Consider the following 17,366-nt stretch of genomic DNA (forward strand, 5'->3'; position numbering starts at 1 on the left):
GGAAAGCAGTTTGAGGAAGTGTGGGTGTGTAAGGGCAGTATCTCCCAGGCACAAAATATGAGCTGAGCCCAAAAGAATAATTGGTTCCACAATGGCTTTTAATAAACAGACATATGACTAAAAGAAGTTTCAGAAAATTACTGAATAAAAGCAGAAAATCTCCTTGCTATTCATCGTCTTTATAGATCCCAAGATGTCTTATTAAAATGTTACAAATGGCAATCCTCACTAAATTGTTATATGCCAAATATCCCAGCTAAAGCACAGTATTGCTGGTGTTTTACAGAATATAGGTATAAGCCTTTCCCCATCTTTTCCACCTTTTATAGCAAAGGCAAAAAAATACAGTGCTCTTCTTTCCAAGGTGAACTACTAAAGGAGATGCTGAGAAATCAAATAACCACCAAAAGCCATTTTTGTTGTGCTACATATTAATGTCAGTTTAAAACTTTAACAAAAATATTTTGCTGTGTACTGAAGAGGACTGGCTCTGAACCACACTGTGCCCGTTCACACCCACATCCCAATTCAGTTTTATTTGCTTTCTGAGCGACATCTGTTGACTGTAAATTATGAGTAGAAGTCTTGAGAGTGTTTGCAAGCTTATGTCAGGGTCTCACTTAGGGTTTTTTGTGCTCTCTTGTCGTTGTTGTTGTTAACGTAGTTAATTCTACAGCTATTTAATTTCACAGTTACAGTACTATTGTTTTAGCCTGCCAGGAAGTGGCATGGGTTTATTTAATTTTAATTAATTAATTTATTTATTTATTTTAAGCAATAGTTTGGAAACCAGCAGTTGAATGGAGCAAACTGGGGAGCAGAAGGGTGGTTATCTTGTCAGGCCCTCAGCATGGGTGAGAGGGCATCCTCTTAGCTCCACACCTAGAAGGAATAGACTCAATGGACATACATTTGGGTGTGAAAACCTGCATTTTAAACCTCTGTCTTTCAATTTGGCATCTGAATATAGGGGGGAAAAACAGTGGTGCAGAGCTGTAGCTAACTTGTGTAGTAATTGCTGCAGTGATTTTTGCATGGTGTGATCTCCAGTCAGAATGCGAGTGAGAGAATATCCTCCCGACCGCATCTGCCAAAGGTGTACTCTGGTATTTGGTATTAAAAATGGATCTGAATTCAATCACTGGGTTGGAAGGGACCTTAAGGACCACCTGGTTCCAACCCCCTGCCATGGGCAGGGACACCTCCCACCAGCCCAGGTTGCCCAAAGCCCCATCCAGCCTGGCCTTGGACACCTCCAGCGATGGGGCACCCGCAGCTTCTCTGGGCAGCCTGTGCCAGGGCCTCACTGCCCTCGCAGGGAAGTGATTTCTGGCCCTATCAGCGACCTCCACGCTGAGAATTTTCTGTTCCTAATGCAGAGGGAAATTAACACAATGCATTCTCTGTTAGCTCTAGGGTTTCCAAGCTTATGAACTTAGAAACGTAGAAAAAGTTATTTGTGGCTGTGACAGTCATCACGTTTACATCGGAATACACAGAGCACAGCTCGTGGTAAAGTGTGGTTCTTCTTAGAAAGGTCTCTACATAAAAACAACTCCAGAGCAGCGGTTGCTTGTTTTGCTAATGAATTGGGTTATGATTTATGCAGCAAAGGATGCCTCTCTGAAAGTAGTGGAAGATGCTGTTCATAACAAACCTGTAGTTACTAATGCTTATAAACTCCTTCTTGATGATCCTTTCAAGCTTTCTAGGGAGGGCGGGTGTATCTGTGAGGGCAAATCCCTGGGGTATCCCAGTGGGATACCCCTGTAAAGTGATAACGTTTAAAGCCATTTGCATGTTGCTTTTAAAAAGAAAATAAGTTGACTGTGGTAGCAATTCACTTGTAGATTCCAAGACTAGGGCACAGACAGATCTTTAATTGCTATGAGCAGCAAGTGTCTCAGCACCTGATGGGATTCAGAAATACATTCAGATATTCATAATGTTAGTTTCTGACATGAGTTATTTTATTTATACTTTTTTTGTTTTGTTTTGAGGTTAGACAGCCTAGTTTTGTTTGTTCTAGTCAGAAGAAAGCTCAGTCCCTATTCAGGACCCTCTTTCGGAGGAGCCGGAGCCTTGACATGACCACGTCCCAGTCGGCGTAGGCACCCTCCAGGTGGCGAGTCACCTCTGATCCCGACTGGAAGCTCTGGCGACCATGAAGCACGCGCCAGTTGTCGAAGGTTACTATGTCTCCTGTGAAGAGATGGCACAAAGTTTAACAGCTGGTATATTTTATTCCTTCAGACAGATGATGTTGAGATAGATCTACATCAGCAGCTAGGGAGCGATAATTTCAGATAGCTCGTCTGAAGGTTTTGGTGATGTGGTAGCTTTAGATTAGCTGGTGATTCTCAAGAAGAGAGGCCAGGAAGCTCCAACTCTGTTTCTGGACAATCCCATGGACAGATAGAAAAGAAGCCAGTTGGGATAGCTTAGAGAAAATGATTAGATGAGTTTCTTTGTAAGAAGGTACTTGTTTAAAAAAGAACTTCTGCCCCTAAAAGAGATCAAATCTTTCTTCCCAGATGCTGGGAAGCATGGACAGATTCAGCCTGCCAAAAATGGACCTAAAAAGTGTACAACACGTACAAATTATCTTTCATTTTAACCTTCTACCTCGTTTATCCACGTTTCTTTTGTTTGGACAAAGCTGTGCTGAACCTCTGAGGAGATACTGGAGACAAAGCTCAGCGAAAGCCTCTAACTGGGGACTAGCCCAGCACGCTGAGTCACCCACATAAGGTTGAGTAGGCTTGCCACAGCTCGGAGGCATGCTTAGAAAGCAGAGTGCTAGGGGAAATCCGTGGAAGGATCAAAGGGGTCAAAGAAAAGCGGGTGATTTTCACTTGATGGGTCTGTAACTACTTGTGCAATACACATCCTGCATTACTATCCCTGTTAAAAGAACTCTGAGAGTACAAAGCTAAACCACTGAAAGTTAGGAAATGCCTTAATTAAGGCCAGCTTGTCATTTAAATTTTTCTCCTTTGTGTGCCACCATTGTGATAAATCTCTGGTTAAATAACCTTATGCTCTTTCATTCCTACGTACCCTTCCCTCTACCACCATTTTGGTGCATTTAATGGTAGGAAGATGGTACTTGTGTAATGGGAAGTACTTTGTTTTATCATTTATTATGTGATCCTATAAATTATTTTATTGCATGTTCCCAATAGGCAGTGATTCGTTTCCTCATAGACATTTTAAAGGCAGTAGCACCATGACGTGTGGTGTGGTCACATACACTAATAAGTTTACTTTTGTAACACCTCGTGAGAGCTGAGGGACTATTTGTATGTTTATTTTATAGTTGGAGAATGAAGGAACTGAGATTAAGGCCAAAGTAGTTAAATATATGTATGGGCTGACTTTTAAAGAGCACTTGTGTTTTATGCTCGAAACACAGCCCCGTGCAACTCCAGCTGAAGTTTACAGCACTTAGTGCCTCTGCAAATCTGCCTCCAGCTGTCTTGCACAGGCCACCCAGAAAAAGCAGCACAACGGCAGAGACTTCCGAAATTCATCCCACATTACTCGGGCATTGGGTGCCTAAGGAAGGGAGGTGACTGAATTCCCTGCAGCACTGGTGAGGTGCCCTGGGAATACACAGGAGCGGCACAACACAGGCGAATCATCTGATGTAATGTTCCTGCCCTGCACGAACGAGGGTGCGATCACGTACCGTGTGCTGAACTGGGTGGCCCAGCAGGCTTGCAAATGATGTTTCCCAGTTGTGGTGCTGGTGCTTTGACAAGTTAACATTTCCTACGTGGCGTGAGTCTTTGTCTTAAACAGACAGGTTGGGCTAACCAATAGATTCTATTCCCCACCCAGACACCTCATTTTTTTTTTCTTTATAGTGAAATGATGGCAGAAGAAATCTATGAAGTGAATGTAAAGATACGGCGTGAAATAACATAGGTGACAAACAGGGCTAACATTTCCTCTCAGTGCCAGGACAGCGCTAACGATGCTCGAGTGTTTTGACATGTCAGGAGAAACATGAAAAATCATTGTGAGGAGAAACAACTTCCTGACCTGGTTTCAGCTTGTAAGTAAACTTGTGTTCTCTGCTGTTTAATAAATCATCAAATTCCTTTAGAGCTGCATAAAATGGCCGCACTTTTTCGGCTGGTATGTCAAACACTGTGTCTCTTGTTGCATTATTGTAATTGATGCGAACTACTTGGCCTCTGTAATCCACACTGTGAAACAGAGAAGGGAAGGAAAAGAAATGTATTACGTTGTTACTGAAACATTTTAGCAGTTAACAAACAACTGAACTCTTCTCTTGAATCTTAGAATCATGGAATCATTTAGGCTGGAAAAGACCTTCAAGATCATCAAATCCAACCATCGACCTGACTTACTTTTCTAAACAAAATTCAAGTCTGTGACAAAGGACGATACCACAAGGTTAGTTCTTTCATTCCTAATTGTTACCGGATTGGAATTTGGTAATTAATCCTAACTAGGGAGAGGGATCATAAGCAAAAAGCGTAGACACTTAACTTCCTTAAATTACTATATTCTATACACCTCAATCATAGAGTCGAAGTTTTTAAATTCAGGAGAGATTAAGAACACTTAAATTTGATTTTTTTATAGTATATGGATGTTAATCTAAATACTTCACAGTAGGACCTCTCTCTGGCACAGAGCAGAGGGACAGCTACACAGCACAGGCTGGAACTGAGCAACCAGCCCAGCTGCTGTGCCTGCACCCAGAAGGTATCCTAAAGACCGTGAGTCCTCCCTAGAACTGGGCAAAGCCGAATAAGGAAAACTATGCTGCAGTGTGACAGCAAAGAACAAGTAATAAATACACTGGCTTCCTAAAGGGGGAAAAAAAAAAAAAAAAGGCAACTCCAGACCCAGTTAAGGCACAGTTTCCCCACAAGGTGGCAGGAGCAGACCTTTTCCTACCAACATGCAATCCCCTGACACTGGGGCTTTTAGTTTTCGATGGAGTTGTGTTGCTGAAGCTACTCACTCTATAATCCTTTGCTTACACTGCACGGCAAAATCACAGTAGTCGACCCCGACATCCGTATAGTCTACAGCAGTAGAGGACAGGATCTGGTATGCTTGAGGGTTTTGTTGCTTCAGCTTGTTGGAAATGTGAAATCCATCTACAACTTCACTCTCGCCTCCTGCAGCTGTTTGCTTTATACAGTGGAGAAACTGAACCTGTAGCGAATTAAGATCTCATTATAACAAGAATTACCCTGTGTATTTAATAGTTAATTACCATCAGTTTTCTCTTATCTTTTTTTTTTCCCCCAAGCAAAAGACTGACTTCCCATTGCTGCAGCTTCACAGTACTCTGACGCCATTATCCCACAGGCAGAAAGTTCAAATTTAACATTAATAAGTCCATCCCATTTGGGACATCTTCTAACACTTGCAGCTTTTTATTATTTCCTGCAAGTCAAGTGCAAAGCTCTGCTGTAACTTCTTTCTTCTGAGGCACTGTTTGCCGCAGTCATACAATTTTAAATGCACTGCAGTCTCCCTCCTTATCTCAACAAAGAGGATTATTTTTCTCTTGCAGAAACAAAACCTGTTGTGAATTATCTGTTCACAAAGGGGAAAAGGTGGCTCGTGGAGGGCAATGGGCCCAGTGTCTGTAATAAAATCGGATTAAGGAAGTTTCACTTCACAGTGAAGTTGCCAAGGCGTAGGATGGGACAGAAAGTGCGAACTCTGCACTGGTATAATTATGTAGATCTAATTATTAATGTTTGTTTTTTTTTTTTTTTTAGTGTTATTGGTGGTGATTTTAAACCAGGATATCTCCTGGATAATAGTTGCAAGATCAAAATGTGGGAAATCCTAAAGCTATTTTTACAGGATTCCTATGAACTCATCATCCATTTAAAAAGGTTTCTTCAATTATTTGTATTAAATACATCCTCAGAGTTCAAATAGCGTGTAAACACTATATAAATAAAACTACATTCAGGATGATGCTTGAAAATAATTCAGTGTGCTTCAATACTTTAATGTCTTGCAAGCATGTTTGAAAGGAAGAGGTTTTGCTCTTTTTATAATGTTTCATAGCAGCAAGAGCTTTGGCACAGGTGAGGCTGTGAGCTAACTCATGGCTGTGCTCTCTTAATGAAGTTCTCTTCCATTTTTATTCCACACTAATGAATAGCATCTAGTGATTTTAATAGGTGATGCTAATTTGATGCTTATTTGTGGATAAATCATATTGGCTTTTCATTTATAGGAGAAAATGACAGAAAGTGTGGTAAAGTAATAGAAAGGGAAGTTGTAGGTATGGACGCAAACTTTTGCAGTATTTTCCTTGTTCCTTCACGTGTATTCCTGCTGCTTTTCAGTTCTCTGGTGAATTCTGTGGATTAGGCTTTGAAGTGACATGGGCTGGGGGAAGAGCTATGTCCCGTGGAGGTGGGTCGGCTCTGGAGAATGCCCCCTGTTTGTCTGTTGTCACCGAAAGCGTGAGTGCCTAACTTCAGCCAATTTGTAAAAGACAGGACATGACATCTTAATCATGTTTCTCCTGATTTGTTCTCCTCCTGAGGTGAAGAGCCTTGTCCTAACTGCACTGCAGCATTCAGACACCCAACTCCAATGTAAGGAAAACAGTATCAAAAGCACAAACCATATGAGAAAGCGTGAGTGCCCCGTAATATTCTCAATACTTTGAGAGTTTTCATTTGAAAATTTTGGGATACATAGCGGGCTTGCTATGCAGAATTGACATCATAATGCTTATCTATGTATATTTACATTGTTATATAAAGGTTCGTCTACCATTATTTTTATATTGCTCTTTTAAATCAAAATTTAGAGTCGCTGAATGCTGACTTCATTTTAATTCATGCTTTGTGCTATGGGAACAATTCCCTTTTGCAAAGTCAGTAGGTTTGTCTTACCCCAGGTGGATGCTGCAGAACAGGGTAATCGGTGTGAAAGCACAGCTTCCCGGTCGTGTAAGCCACGTTGTTAGCATCTGCTTTGTCTTGCACTTGCCAAGTCGGTCTTTACAATGAAAGGGAAAAGAGAAAACATGTGAGAACAGTCAGCCAGCGTGCCGTGCACATGGAGACCATGAAATCACAAGAGAAGAGAGTTACTCCATCTTTGAACACGAATGTCTTGTAAATTACAAGGAAATGATTGATCAATGTCCCCTGCAGCTTATTTCAGGCTTATTTCTGCAATGCTGGTGATTTTAAGCATTACTGAATTCAGGCTAGAAACTGAGTGTGGAGAGGGACATCTGGCCCCAGGCAGTATCTAGAGGAGTGATGGTTTCCAGCACTGGTGTTTTGCTGAATGCAAGGATCAGGTGAGGACATGCACCAAGCCATATCTTCTGGGCTAAATCAACACCTATTTCTGAGGCTTCAGAAATACTCGAATGGGATTTGGACCACTTTTTATGGGCTTTACTTTTTCCCCTGCCAGATGGAGTACACAAGTGAAATATAAAATTATTTAAAGCTATATAATTTTGCCCCAAAGTTAATTTTAAAATTTCACAGTCTTGGAAAATACAGAGTATCCTTTGCAGTGGGATTTTTCCTGGTACATGCAGACTCACCATTAAAGAGAAATTGTCTTGATTTAAAACTTCGTACCTTCTTTCTCTTTGCTGATGCTCTCTCTGAGAATTCCCCTTCCCCCTTATCTAATCACATAGTTTCAGTGTTGAAATTAGACAAAATTCTGTATGAAAGTTTACTGACAAGTGCAAAAAAATGGAGTCTTAGTTATATAATAAAGACATGAATACATCCCATTGCAGCGCATTCAAACCCCGTTTCACGTGGCAGGCCGTGTAGGAGAGATGGAGACCAAGACCCACACATTTGGTCTGCACAGAGCGTGGGGCTGAAGCCAGCGCTCAGCGAGGGCGTGATGGAGATGCAGACGCTCGCCTGGGGAAGCCTCAGTCACCATATGCAGGTCATGGAATTGAGGAATGTGAGTGACTTCAAAGAAAAATGTGAAACTCATTTTTTCCCTTTGAATTAGTGTAGACCAAATCTATTATGCGTTTCAGGTGGTGTGCTTGCATTACTTGTTAACAGCGCTTAAATAAGAAAAGAGGATAAAGCACATGCAGACCGAAATCACTTCTATGGAGTACACAAACACTTCTGTTCCAGGAGTAGCAGTTGGTAAAAGAACCATGCAAAATACTAAAGCTGAATTTCTGAAATTGCTAAGGGGAAAAAAAAAACTTGAATATTTGTGAGTGTGCTTCAACGCCTGGGAAAAATCACTTTTATTATATGGTACAGCACATATTCATCAGTACATGACTTCAGTGCTGAAGAATGGTAACTTGAACCACATTTCCATAGCTCCCACTTGTACAGCCAAAAACTAGCTTGTTATATCACCCTTGTCACTGGTGTTGATGGTAGCTATGTTCACTCCATATTTAATTACAAAGGCTCCAGTATCACTTACTGTTTCTAAAACAAATTAATGCTTTTTAATTGTCTCATTTATATACAGTAGATACAATTGTTGGAATGGTAATACTTTCTAAAGCTGTTGTGACATCTTGCAAAAGAGGTCAGAGCTTTCCTGCTGCTATGCTTTCCAGGGGACCTGTCCCTGGGGGCTCCCCTTTCACGCGCGGAGCTTCTGTCACAGCTCGTTACTGCCTTGCAGTCAGCAATAATTAAACAGACAAAGTGATTCTAATGGGGAGCCGAGTGCTGGGCCTGGAAAAAAGACTTTGTCAAAGTATCAACAGAGCTCAGGTATGAACTCAGTCACGGGGAGAGCTGTTAGACCAAGTCCAGGAGAGGAAAGAAAGAAAGAAGATGCTTTTTTACAGGAGAAAACACAGGTAATGTCAGAGGACTCCCATCCCATAGAGAGAACAAAACAGTTAGAATGGCTTATGGTTTACTAATTAGGGTCAGATTTCAGCATGAATTGCTCACGCTGTTTGACATAGCAGGAAATTTGGCACCAGGCGGGTGTAGCGCTTCTTGTTTTGGCATTAAGGAGCGACGTGAGCTCAGTCTCTCTGAGCAGAAAACTACTCTGCCTGGCTTGTCTTTAGCTTTAGAAAATGGCTGCAGTAGGAACTGAAGCCACACTTAAATCACTTGGCCTTGCACTTCATTAAAAATCGAGGTCTTGTTTGTAAGAGATTTGGGACCCGTGTCCTCCTCTTGCAGCTGCAGCCCTCTGGGAGGTGCAGGTGGGCACCAGGGAAGCCCTCGATTCACCCTAAGCACTGAGAGAGGTTTCTGAAGGGGAAGGAGTGCAGGGTCCAGCACAGGAGGGTTTGGTGAAATGCTCTGCAGGAGGAGGGGAGAACCTGCTGGTGGAGTTGTTCCTCTGTAGTTTAACAAAAAAAATGCTCACAGTAAGTGTGGACCCCCCTCTTGTAGGGCTGATGCAGAGAATGTTTCCACAGAAGTGACCTTTTAAGATAGCATGTACCAAACAGACATCTAGGCAAGAAAAAAGGCTTTCATTTTTCCATGTACATGTTATATTCATTTCTGTTACATTTCAGTAAAATGCATGGCCCTGCGGAGGGATGTTTTATACAACAAACTTGACTGTTTCAGGTTTATCCATTTTATTTAAAATACTAGTAGGTCTTGTACTTGGGCACTGGTGAAATAGCAAGGGGACTACCAACAATTATGATTTTATTACAGTTGTAAAAAGCACTTCAGAATTGAATGCCAGTAATAAATGAACTTCTCTTTTAGGGGTACCAAAAAACGTGGACCAAAAGCAGCTGTTCTGAGCCTGTTGCTCAGTTTGAAACCTCAGTACAATTTCTGCTACTGTGAGAACTATGTCAGAGTACCGAGACCAGGTGCTACAGTAAGTACATTGAACAAGGAAACAGGTTAAATCAGGAGAAAAGGTACTATAGGAACAGAGGCCTTTTCTCCTCTGTAGTAGTTTTAGACTATGTTCCAGCTACTCATGCCTAAAAATAAGAAACTTCTTTCTTTTAAAACACTTGAAAACAAACAAACCACCACCACACACACACAAAAATTGAAATCTTCACAATTTCATGTGATGGATTCACATTTAACAAAAGCTGGGTTATTAAGCTATTTGAATACAGCTCCCTAGCTATCTGTTGGGTACATTTAGTATGTTACCGCTTCATACATAGCTGTATTAAAATATTTGACACTAGGTTTGTGACTTAAGAATAGTTAATGGGTAATTTTTAAATCACTACACCTAACAGGAAGCTTACATGTGATCCTAACTGTATTTTTTAGTACCTGAGGAATTCCCTCCTCACCCCTCTTTTTAAAAACAGTGCTCTTATTGGGGGGGCAATGTCCCAGGTCATTTTAAAAAGCATTTCATGTGCAACGTGTGTGCCTGCACATGTGCAAGCGTGCTGGGAGGAAGGAGCCATGGCTGATAGTTGTGCAGCTGAACGATGCTTCTTCTGAGAAGGGTTAATATTTTGCAACCCAACTTTCTATTTACAGTCTTTTTGATTAACAAACAAAACAAAACAAAGGTTTAATTGACACCAAAAGGAAATCTGATTTAAATAGTGAAAGCAGCTCTAAATATTATTTGCCCAATTGTTGTGGACTGAGGTCAAATTTCAGCCTTGGTCCTGAACGTGAACGGGCATGGACATGAATGATCAGGAAGTTCACTGAAGGATGTATTAAAACACTTAAATATATGTCAGAGACTCAGAACTCATCCATACAAATCAGTTTGATTGAAATCATTTTTAAACACAATAAATACAACAAATACATCAAACTGACCTTAAACAAAAGGAAGTATTTAATAAACATTACTCTTTATAACCGTATTAGGCAAGAATCAGTGAGGTACAACACTAATTTATTTTAACAGAAAAATTCTGATGGCACAACTGAATCTGAATCTCTTATTGGCTCAGACAGTCAGGTAAAATGTCCTAATAGTTAATGCACATTTATGTATTAATTGACTCTCTGGAATCTCTTAAACAGTGCAGAGAGTTATCGCAAGGTGGACACTGAAGACAATTTCGAGTGGGAAATTTGCAGTAATTTTGAACAGCAAGGATGCCGAGAGCTGAGGCAGACAGCCAAGCAGAATGGCAGATGTTTCATCTTACAGTGCTTACAGTGCTGCTAAGTGTTGTAAGTATCAAAACCTTTTGGATGCCTTTGTGAAAAACATGTTGTGGCACTCAGCAGATGGACAGTGGATGAAATGCCTCTGGGAGATGTAAAGATAATTTCCAGTTTTAGGGCCTAGGAACTTCTAGATCCAGTTCCTCATCCCTTAAACAAAGGGAAGCTCCTACAAGTTCTGTTGTAACCCAATCACACACGTGGGGTATTTTGAAGGGTTGCTTTTTCCCCTGTCTCAAGCTATCTCAAGCTATCGTGCAGATATTATGTACTTCGTTGTAGTGATATGCTTTAACAAGGAACCAGTTTGTTGTTCTCTGCTCATTGCTAACTGAACTAAGATACCCCTGCAGCTTTCATCCCTCAGGTACCCCAGAGAGCAGCAGAACATCCTCAGAAGGGAGCCACTACATAGCTGCTACGAGGAGCACATCAGAACAGAAAAAGCAAGCGGTGCTACTTGCATAATGATGCAAGTATTTAAGTGAGACCTGTAGCAGGCTGCCAGATGTAGACGTGCTTGACATTAGGAATGCTTTTAACAGCAGAAAATATTTACTAGCACTGGATGAGGTTTCCAAGTGGAGCAGGGAGTTCTGTTCCCATTAGATTTAGTAGGATGGACATGACCAAATCCCAGTTAACATTGAAAACCACTTTTCCTTCTGGCACAGTGAGCAGAAAGGGGAAAAAAACATCCTAGTGAAAGTACATCATCTTAACCAACCTAGTACATTATACATGTTTCTTTTTCAAGCCTTACAAATATTTAAGGTGGTTTCTGGAACTGACAGAAGACTCATAATATTAATGGTAATTTAAAGCAGTTGTTCCCTCTACCCCCCTCTTTTTGGAGGTCAACAGAAAAAAAAAAAAATAATAAAATGCCATTCTCACAAGTGTTGTATCTGAAGTTCACTGAAGTGAACTCAGAATTTTGGCTGATTTTGAAGATTTTTCCTGAGCCAGCTTCCCAGGTTTGAAGCACAGGAAAAAAGGTGTCACAGAAACAGGTTGATTTTCAACATAAGAAGTATTATGAAGAATTCCATTTTTCCTGTGCGACCAAGGGAAGGGATGCCGTGGCCACAGCCATTCCTTGCAGGGGTTGTGGTGTTTAGTTTTCCAGTCAACTGACACGTTCCTGGTGCAGGATAAGCCACTCAGCTTTCGCTTGTGTTTTATCCAAGTACAATATTCTTTGGTGAACCTTGCAGAAGCAAATCCATAACTATGCCTTAAAAACTATGTTTTTGTTCTCCGTTAGGGGTGCTGGTGTTTGGAGTGCTGTCTGGAGTACAGCCATACGCTGCGGCCAAGGTCACAAGGACACTGCTCTGTGGCAACCGCACACAGAACCAATGTGCCAGTGAGTGACTCTGCCAGAGGGATGCTTGGGCTGCCAGAGATTTGAATCAAGCCTTTGTTTCAGAAATACTGAAATATAACTAGTGAGAAAGAAAAAGATAGCAGGTCTTGTTCATAGACTTAAACTCTTTCCCTCTACATTCATGCGATTTAGTGTCAGGGCTCATATGTGAGCATGTCTGAGGGCAGCAGCTGACCTGGGAGCAGGGTCCTCTGGGTGCATGGGCAGAAAGCAACACAGAAGTGGAGAGAATGGATCAGGACTAGCTTCCATGCTGCCAGAAGTTGCTATTATATCACACTACCTCTTCCCCTGCCTTTTAGAAGTTGTTTAATAAATTTAAGAGCCAGTAGTATTACCTAATGATGGAACTTCACTGGTAAAAAGATGTAACAATAAACAGTAAGTCTTAAGCACTGTAGCTTGAAAAAAGGACCTTTCCTTTACCCTCCTCCCTCTTGATTTAATAAATTTCTCCCAGTATCATAGTGCTGCTCATACCAACCTCACCCACATGGCATATTCTAACAGGACTCATGTGCCTCCATACAAGACTATTAAGGGGAAGAAAATCTTCCCTTCTGAGTTAAAGTCTGGTGGGAACATCATCTTTCTGGCAAAGGTTGACTTTTTTCCTGCTTTTTATTTTACATAATTTCAGACAAAGGAGATGCTTTGGTTGTTGCCCACATGGTTTATTTGCTTGTCTTCTGAACTAGGTAGATTCAAGTGAAGAAGTCTTGCTGTAATATTTATCTTTTAATTTATTATGGGGGAGAAGGGAACTTTTCAGATGGGAAGCCCTAAATTGATCATGTTTTGGTGTGTTTTCAGGCACAAAGAAATAACAAGTGTGTTTAAATGTTACCATCTTTTAAGAAAGACTTAAATAGAAACAAGGAGCAGCTGTGAAATACCAGCAAGGAGCACGCAGGGCTGGGACCTGCACCAGCAAGTCATGGGACATGTTGTGGAGCTAGGGTTTGGGGGCTGGATTTCAATAGCAAACTGAATTTTGCCTCTTCCCCCAATGAGTTATCAATTCCTGGGACTAAAATAAGATGTGAACATGCTCTAGACGTCTTCCCAAGGAAGAGGTGATCCAGGCCAAGCTACAGAGTCCTAGCGTTCTGGTAGTTAAAGGAAAAAGTGAAACAAACCATCCCTCCTCCCCCCCCCCCCCCCCCCCAAACTTTATTATTCATAGGTACAGCAATTTGGAAGAGCTCTTTTATGTAGTCTCATGGGGTACTGCATTGCGAGGTTGGTTGTGGCTTTTCAGGTTGGACTCTGCTCACAGTAGGGAAAAGTGGATTTTTGCACATCTCAGCATGCTCTTACCTATTTCCATAACTCAGCAGGCTAAGAAAATGCCTCAGTACAGCTACCTCATCCTCTGTGCAGAAGGGAACTGGATTAGGGATTTTTGATTTTGCTCAGTGATACAGATAAATATGGCTCTCTTGGGGTTGTCATGTATCTGCTATCTGTTGTCAGACATTTTTCCTTATACAGATTAACAATTGTCTCCGCATTTTCATAATAGTAGGCAAGAAAAAAATCCTCTTGCTTTCATAAATTAATCCACAAGAGAGGTCCGGTAAGCTGAAGTGAAATACGTGATTACAGTTGGCAAAGCAAGGATATTAAAAACAAAACCAAAAAACAACAACTAAAAACCAACAGCAACTTACCCATAAAAAGTGAGACGCAGGAAACCAATCCTGTGGCCAAGCTTAACCAACTCCCCCTGCCTAGCAGCAGCTCCTGTTAGTAGCACAATTCCCACTTTCTTTAGGGTGCACAGCCACTGGTATGCACTCCGATCATTGTACATGATTTCTTCAAAAGGTATTTCGGGAAGCTGCAGGTCTGAGCCCCAGTACTGACGTTCTGGAAGGGAAGAAATAGAGAAGGAAGCTCTCAAAGCCTCGAAGCAGTCAAAGTGTGACGTTAATGGGATTTCCATGCAGTTGTGAATATGCCATTAATCCTGTAGCCAACAACCTGAACCCTGGTCCCCGATTATGCCTGAATAAAAAAGGATCTTCATGATAAAATTTAACAGAGCATTGCAGTAAAGAAGCAAATTTCAATCAGAAATGGAATAAAAGCCCATTTGAAGGGGATATTTTGTTAACAATACACCAGAAATGTGCATAATACTTTTTTCTGTCTGTACTGGTGAACCACAAAGGTAAGACTTTCTGAAACTAAGACCGCTTTCAAAATTTCTCATAGAGGGTAAAACAGCACAGAGCACCTTGAGATGCCCCTCGGAAGCACGGCATGGATACATATCAATGAAAGGATTACGCTCCCAGTGCAGGACAGCAGAAGACAGACATCAGTGTTACACCTTAGAAGCTGAGTAACTACATCACAGTTGCGTAAGTGACCAACTGATTTTCTTTTGTAGACCTGTCTTCATCAAGTCACATGCAGCCATGCTAAGTTCTGCAGGATGGTGTCGTTGCTTGTCTCATTCTTTTTTGTGAGCATTAGTGTTGTTTTGGATGATTGCAAAAAAGAGCCCGAGATGTTAACAAACCCAAACACTGCCAGAAGGTAAGGATAATGATAGAAAAATTGAGCAATGAGCAAGAAGCTTTGTCTTGCCCATTGTCAGAGCATTTGACAACAGAATAGTAAGAATTAGAGTTCCCAAGCAGATAGAACACCTAACAGAGAAGAAATAAAACTAACACTGGGTTGTAAGTAGAAGAAAGAATGATTATTTTCTGAGGAAGAATGTACTCTGGTGTCAGTCAACATGGCCTTATATCCATTTGTAAAGATCATCTATGGAAAAGGCAAAGCATTAATACAGTGACAGAATGTAGTCATAATTAGATACGAGCATGGGGCTTGGGCAGATATTTCATGTTATGAAGGGCTACACAATGCAAAATTCTTCCTTCAGCATGGCTAAGTTCTAAGAATTATGCCTAAATTACACTATATGAAATTAAACCATATGACCCACAACTCAGATCTGGATTGTTGTGCTTGAAACTGCCTCTGGAAAAGCAAAGTCTTGTTGGGTGTCCAGCCAGGCAGAGGGGCACTGACCTCCCAGGCATGCTAAGGGAACACACGGACATGGTGGCAGCTCACAACCCAAGTCCCTGACTGCACCTGGTGCCAGGACACTCCCCTCACATGCCTGGTAGGGGAGGGATGAGGCTTCCCCACAGAGAGCATGCAGCTAGCATTGACTGCAGCTGGGGAGATTTTTTGTCATTTACTTGTATCTTCTTTCCTGTACATTTCCTTCCTTCTCTGCAAAGCAACTCTACAGTTCTGGGACTGTGACTCAAGGGGAGATGCCAAGACCAGGCTTTTCTCTCTCTCATGAAAAGGGAGTAAGAAATTCCTGCCACTGGCTCTAACAAAGAACCTTCTCGCATGGGGTGGGCTGTTGCAGCCATTTTAGGTGCTGGAGATACCCAGCTCCAGGGAGCACCACAGGAAAGCCCCAAATATTTTCAGTCACTTCACACACACCTGGAATAAATTATTCCTTTCCTATCTCTGTTCTGTCCCAGGACAATAACCCTTTCCTTCCTTGGGCACTCTCAACCTCACACAACATCCATTTCTCTCCAGGTGGGATGCAGACACACAGAGATTAGGAATTTACTGATTTTTCTCTTTCTTTTCATTTTCAGGAATTTGTATGGCTTGCAGCCCACAGCCAGAGAACACACCTGTGCTCACCCAGAGGATAATGAGAGCTCCTACAAGAACAGCCCTTCTACAGAAGCTCCCCTGCCAGCTCTCTGTTCCTGGGGACCCTCAAAAGGAGATGTAAGTCCTCTGCTGTGGACTGCCTCTAGAATCACTCACATAGTGATTGGGTCTGAAGTAAAGCTTGGAATCCTTTCGCAGATGATGGTGATAATTATTATTAATATCTACTTTCCCCCTTATGTAAAAGCAGAGTCCCTCAGGAGGACCCCAGCACGGGTGCCCTGCTGCACTAAGACGAGAAGAGAATTCAACAAGGGTAAGCAGCAAGAGTGCAGATGCAAGTTGAAGGTCTGTAGTAAACCCACCAGCAAAAGGCACTCAGTACAATAACAAAGTGCCACTGGGCAGAGGATAGGCAAGCACAAAGGAGCAGCTGGCTGTACGTGTGATGTATGGCAAGCAAGTACAAGAAGTCAGCTCTGTCAGGAGCAGGGGAAGTGCCCTTGTGCCTTTCAGAAGAAGGAAAGAAGAAAATACCACCAAGAAAGGATAAAAACGAGGTGGAAAAGAAGATGCCCAACAGCATTGATTGCTAGCTGCATGCATCAAACAGCCCACAAAACCACTCACCTTGGAAGTGGATCAAACCCTAACAGACTTCCTCTCTGCCATTTTATACTCACAGCTAATTTGGGATGTGCTTGTTAAGGACTAATTGTTCGCCTGTGTGGGGAGGGTGGTTAAGAAGTGAGCTGTGGTGATGATTTTTGTTAACGAACGCAAGCTCTGTAAAGTAAAGTCTTGCTTTGAGGCTTAAACCTGTGCTGATGTTTTTGAAACAACGCTTGAATCTGGAAGGGCCAATGCATGGAAGGCGGGGAACCCTGAAAATGAGGGGCACTGAGACCCCAGAAACTGCTGCTGCAGTGGGGAAACCCCACAAACTGGAGAGGAAGACAAAAGGTGCAGGGGAGGCTACTCCCATGCAGGGGTTTCTCAAGGCTTACTCGAGGTCAAACTTGCAGATTTTTGTGAGCCCCGGGGTCATCTGAGGTCAACCAATTAGCCCCCGGGGTTACTCGAGGTCAAACTTGGAGATTTTTGGGAGCCCCGGGGTCATCTGAGGTCAACCAATTAGCCCTCGGGGTTACTCGAGGTCAAACTTGCAG

General features: G+C 42.0%; 2 protein-coding genes across 18 annotated transcripts in view; one reads left to right on the forward strand and one right to left on the reverse strand.

The window, feature by feature from the left end:
* LOC311438201 (uncharacterized protein) overlaps positions 1 to 17,015 on the forward strand; it is an 87,233-nt gene extending 70,218 nt beyond the window's left edge. For 6 of the 14 annotated variants that reach the window (XR_014693985.1, XR_014693986.1, XM_084522318.1 and 3 more), the window contains 9 exons: positions 3,870 to 4,060; positions 4,312 to 4,425; positions 7,179 to 7,330; positions 7,790 to 7,968; positions 9,732 to 9,849; positions 10,989 to 12,504; positions 14,746 to 14,894; positions 16,176 to 16,314; positions 16,448 to 17,015. The gene's annotated coding sequence lies outside the window, so the exon portion shown is untranslated. Of the gene's footprint in view, positions 1 to 3,869; positions 4,061 to 4,311; positions 4,426 to 7,178; positions 7,331 to 7,789; positions 9,287 to 9,731; positions 9,850 to 10,988; positions 13,638 to 14,745; positions 14,895 to 16,175; positions 16,315 to 16,444 lie in introns of those variants that run through there. The other 8 variants (XM_084522328.1, XM_084522322.1, XM_084522324.1 and 5 more) reach the window with 8 other exon arrangements.
* BBOX1 (gamma-butyrobetaine hydroxylase 1) overlaps positions 1,949 to 17,366 on the reverse strand; it is a 44,760-nt gene continuing 29,342 nt past the window's right edge. For all 4 annotated transcript variants that reach the window (XM_084522314.1, XM_084522317.1, XM_084522315.1 and 1 more), the window contains 5 exons: positions 14,199 to 14,397; positions 6,915 to 7,020; positions 5,003 to 5,199; positions 4,048 to 4,214; positions 1,949 to 2,202 (listed from right to left, as the gene is read on the reverse strand). In XM_084522314.1, the coding sequence (XP_084378440.1) occupies positions 2,042 to 2,202; positions 4,048 to 4,214; positions 5,003 to 5,199; positions 6,915 to 7,020; positions 14,199 to 14,397 (830 nt within the window). In that variant the 3' untranslated portion in view covers positions 1,949 to 2,041. The remainder of the gene's footprint in view (positions 2,203 to 4,047; positions 4,215 to 5,002; positions 5,200 to 6,914; positions 7,021 to 14,198; positions 14,398 to 17,366) is intronic.

Source organism: Aythya ferina, assembly GCF_964211825.1.
Source record: "Aythya ferina genome assembly, chromosome: 5".
NCBI lineage: Eukaryota > Metazoa > Chordata > Aves > Anseriformes > Anatidae > Aythya > Aythya ferina.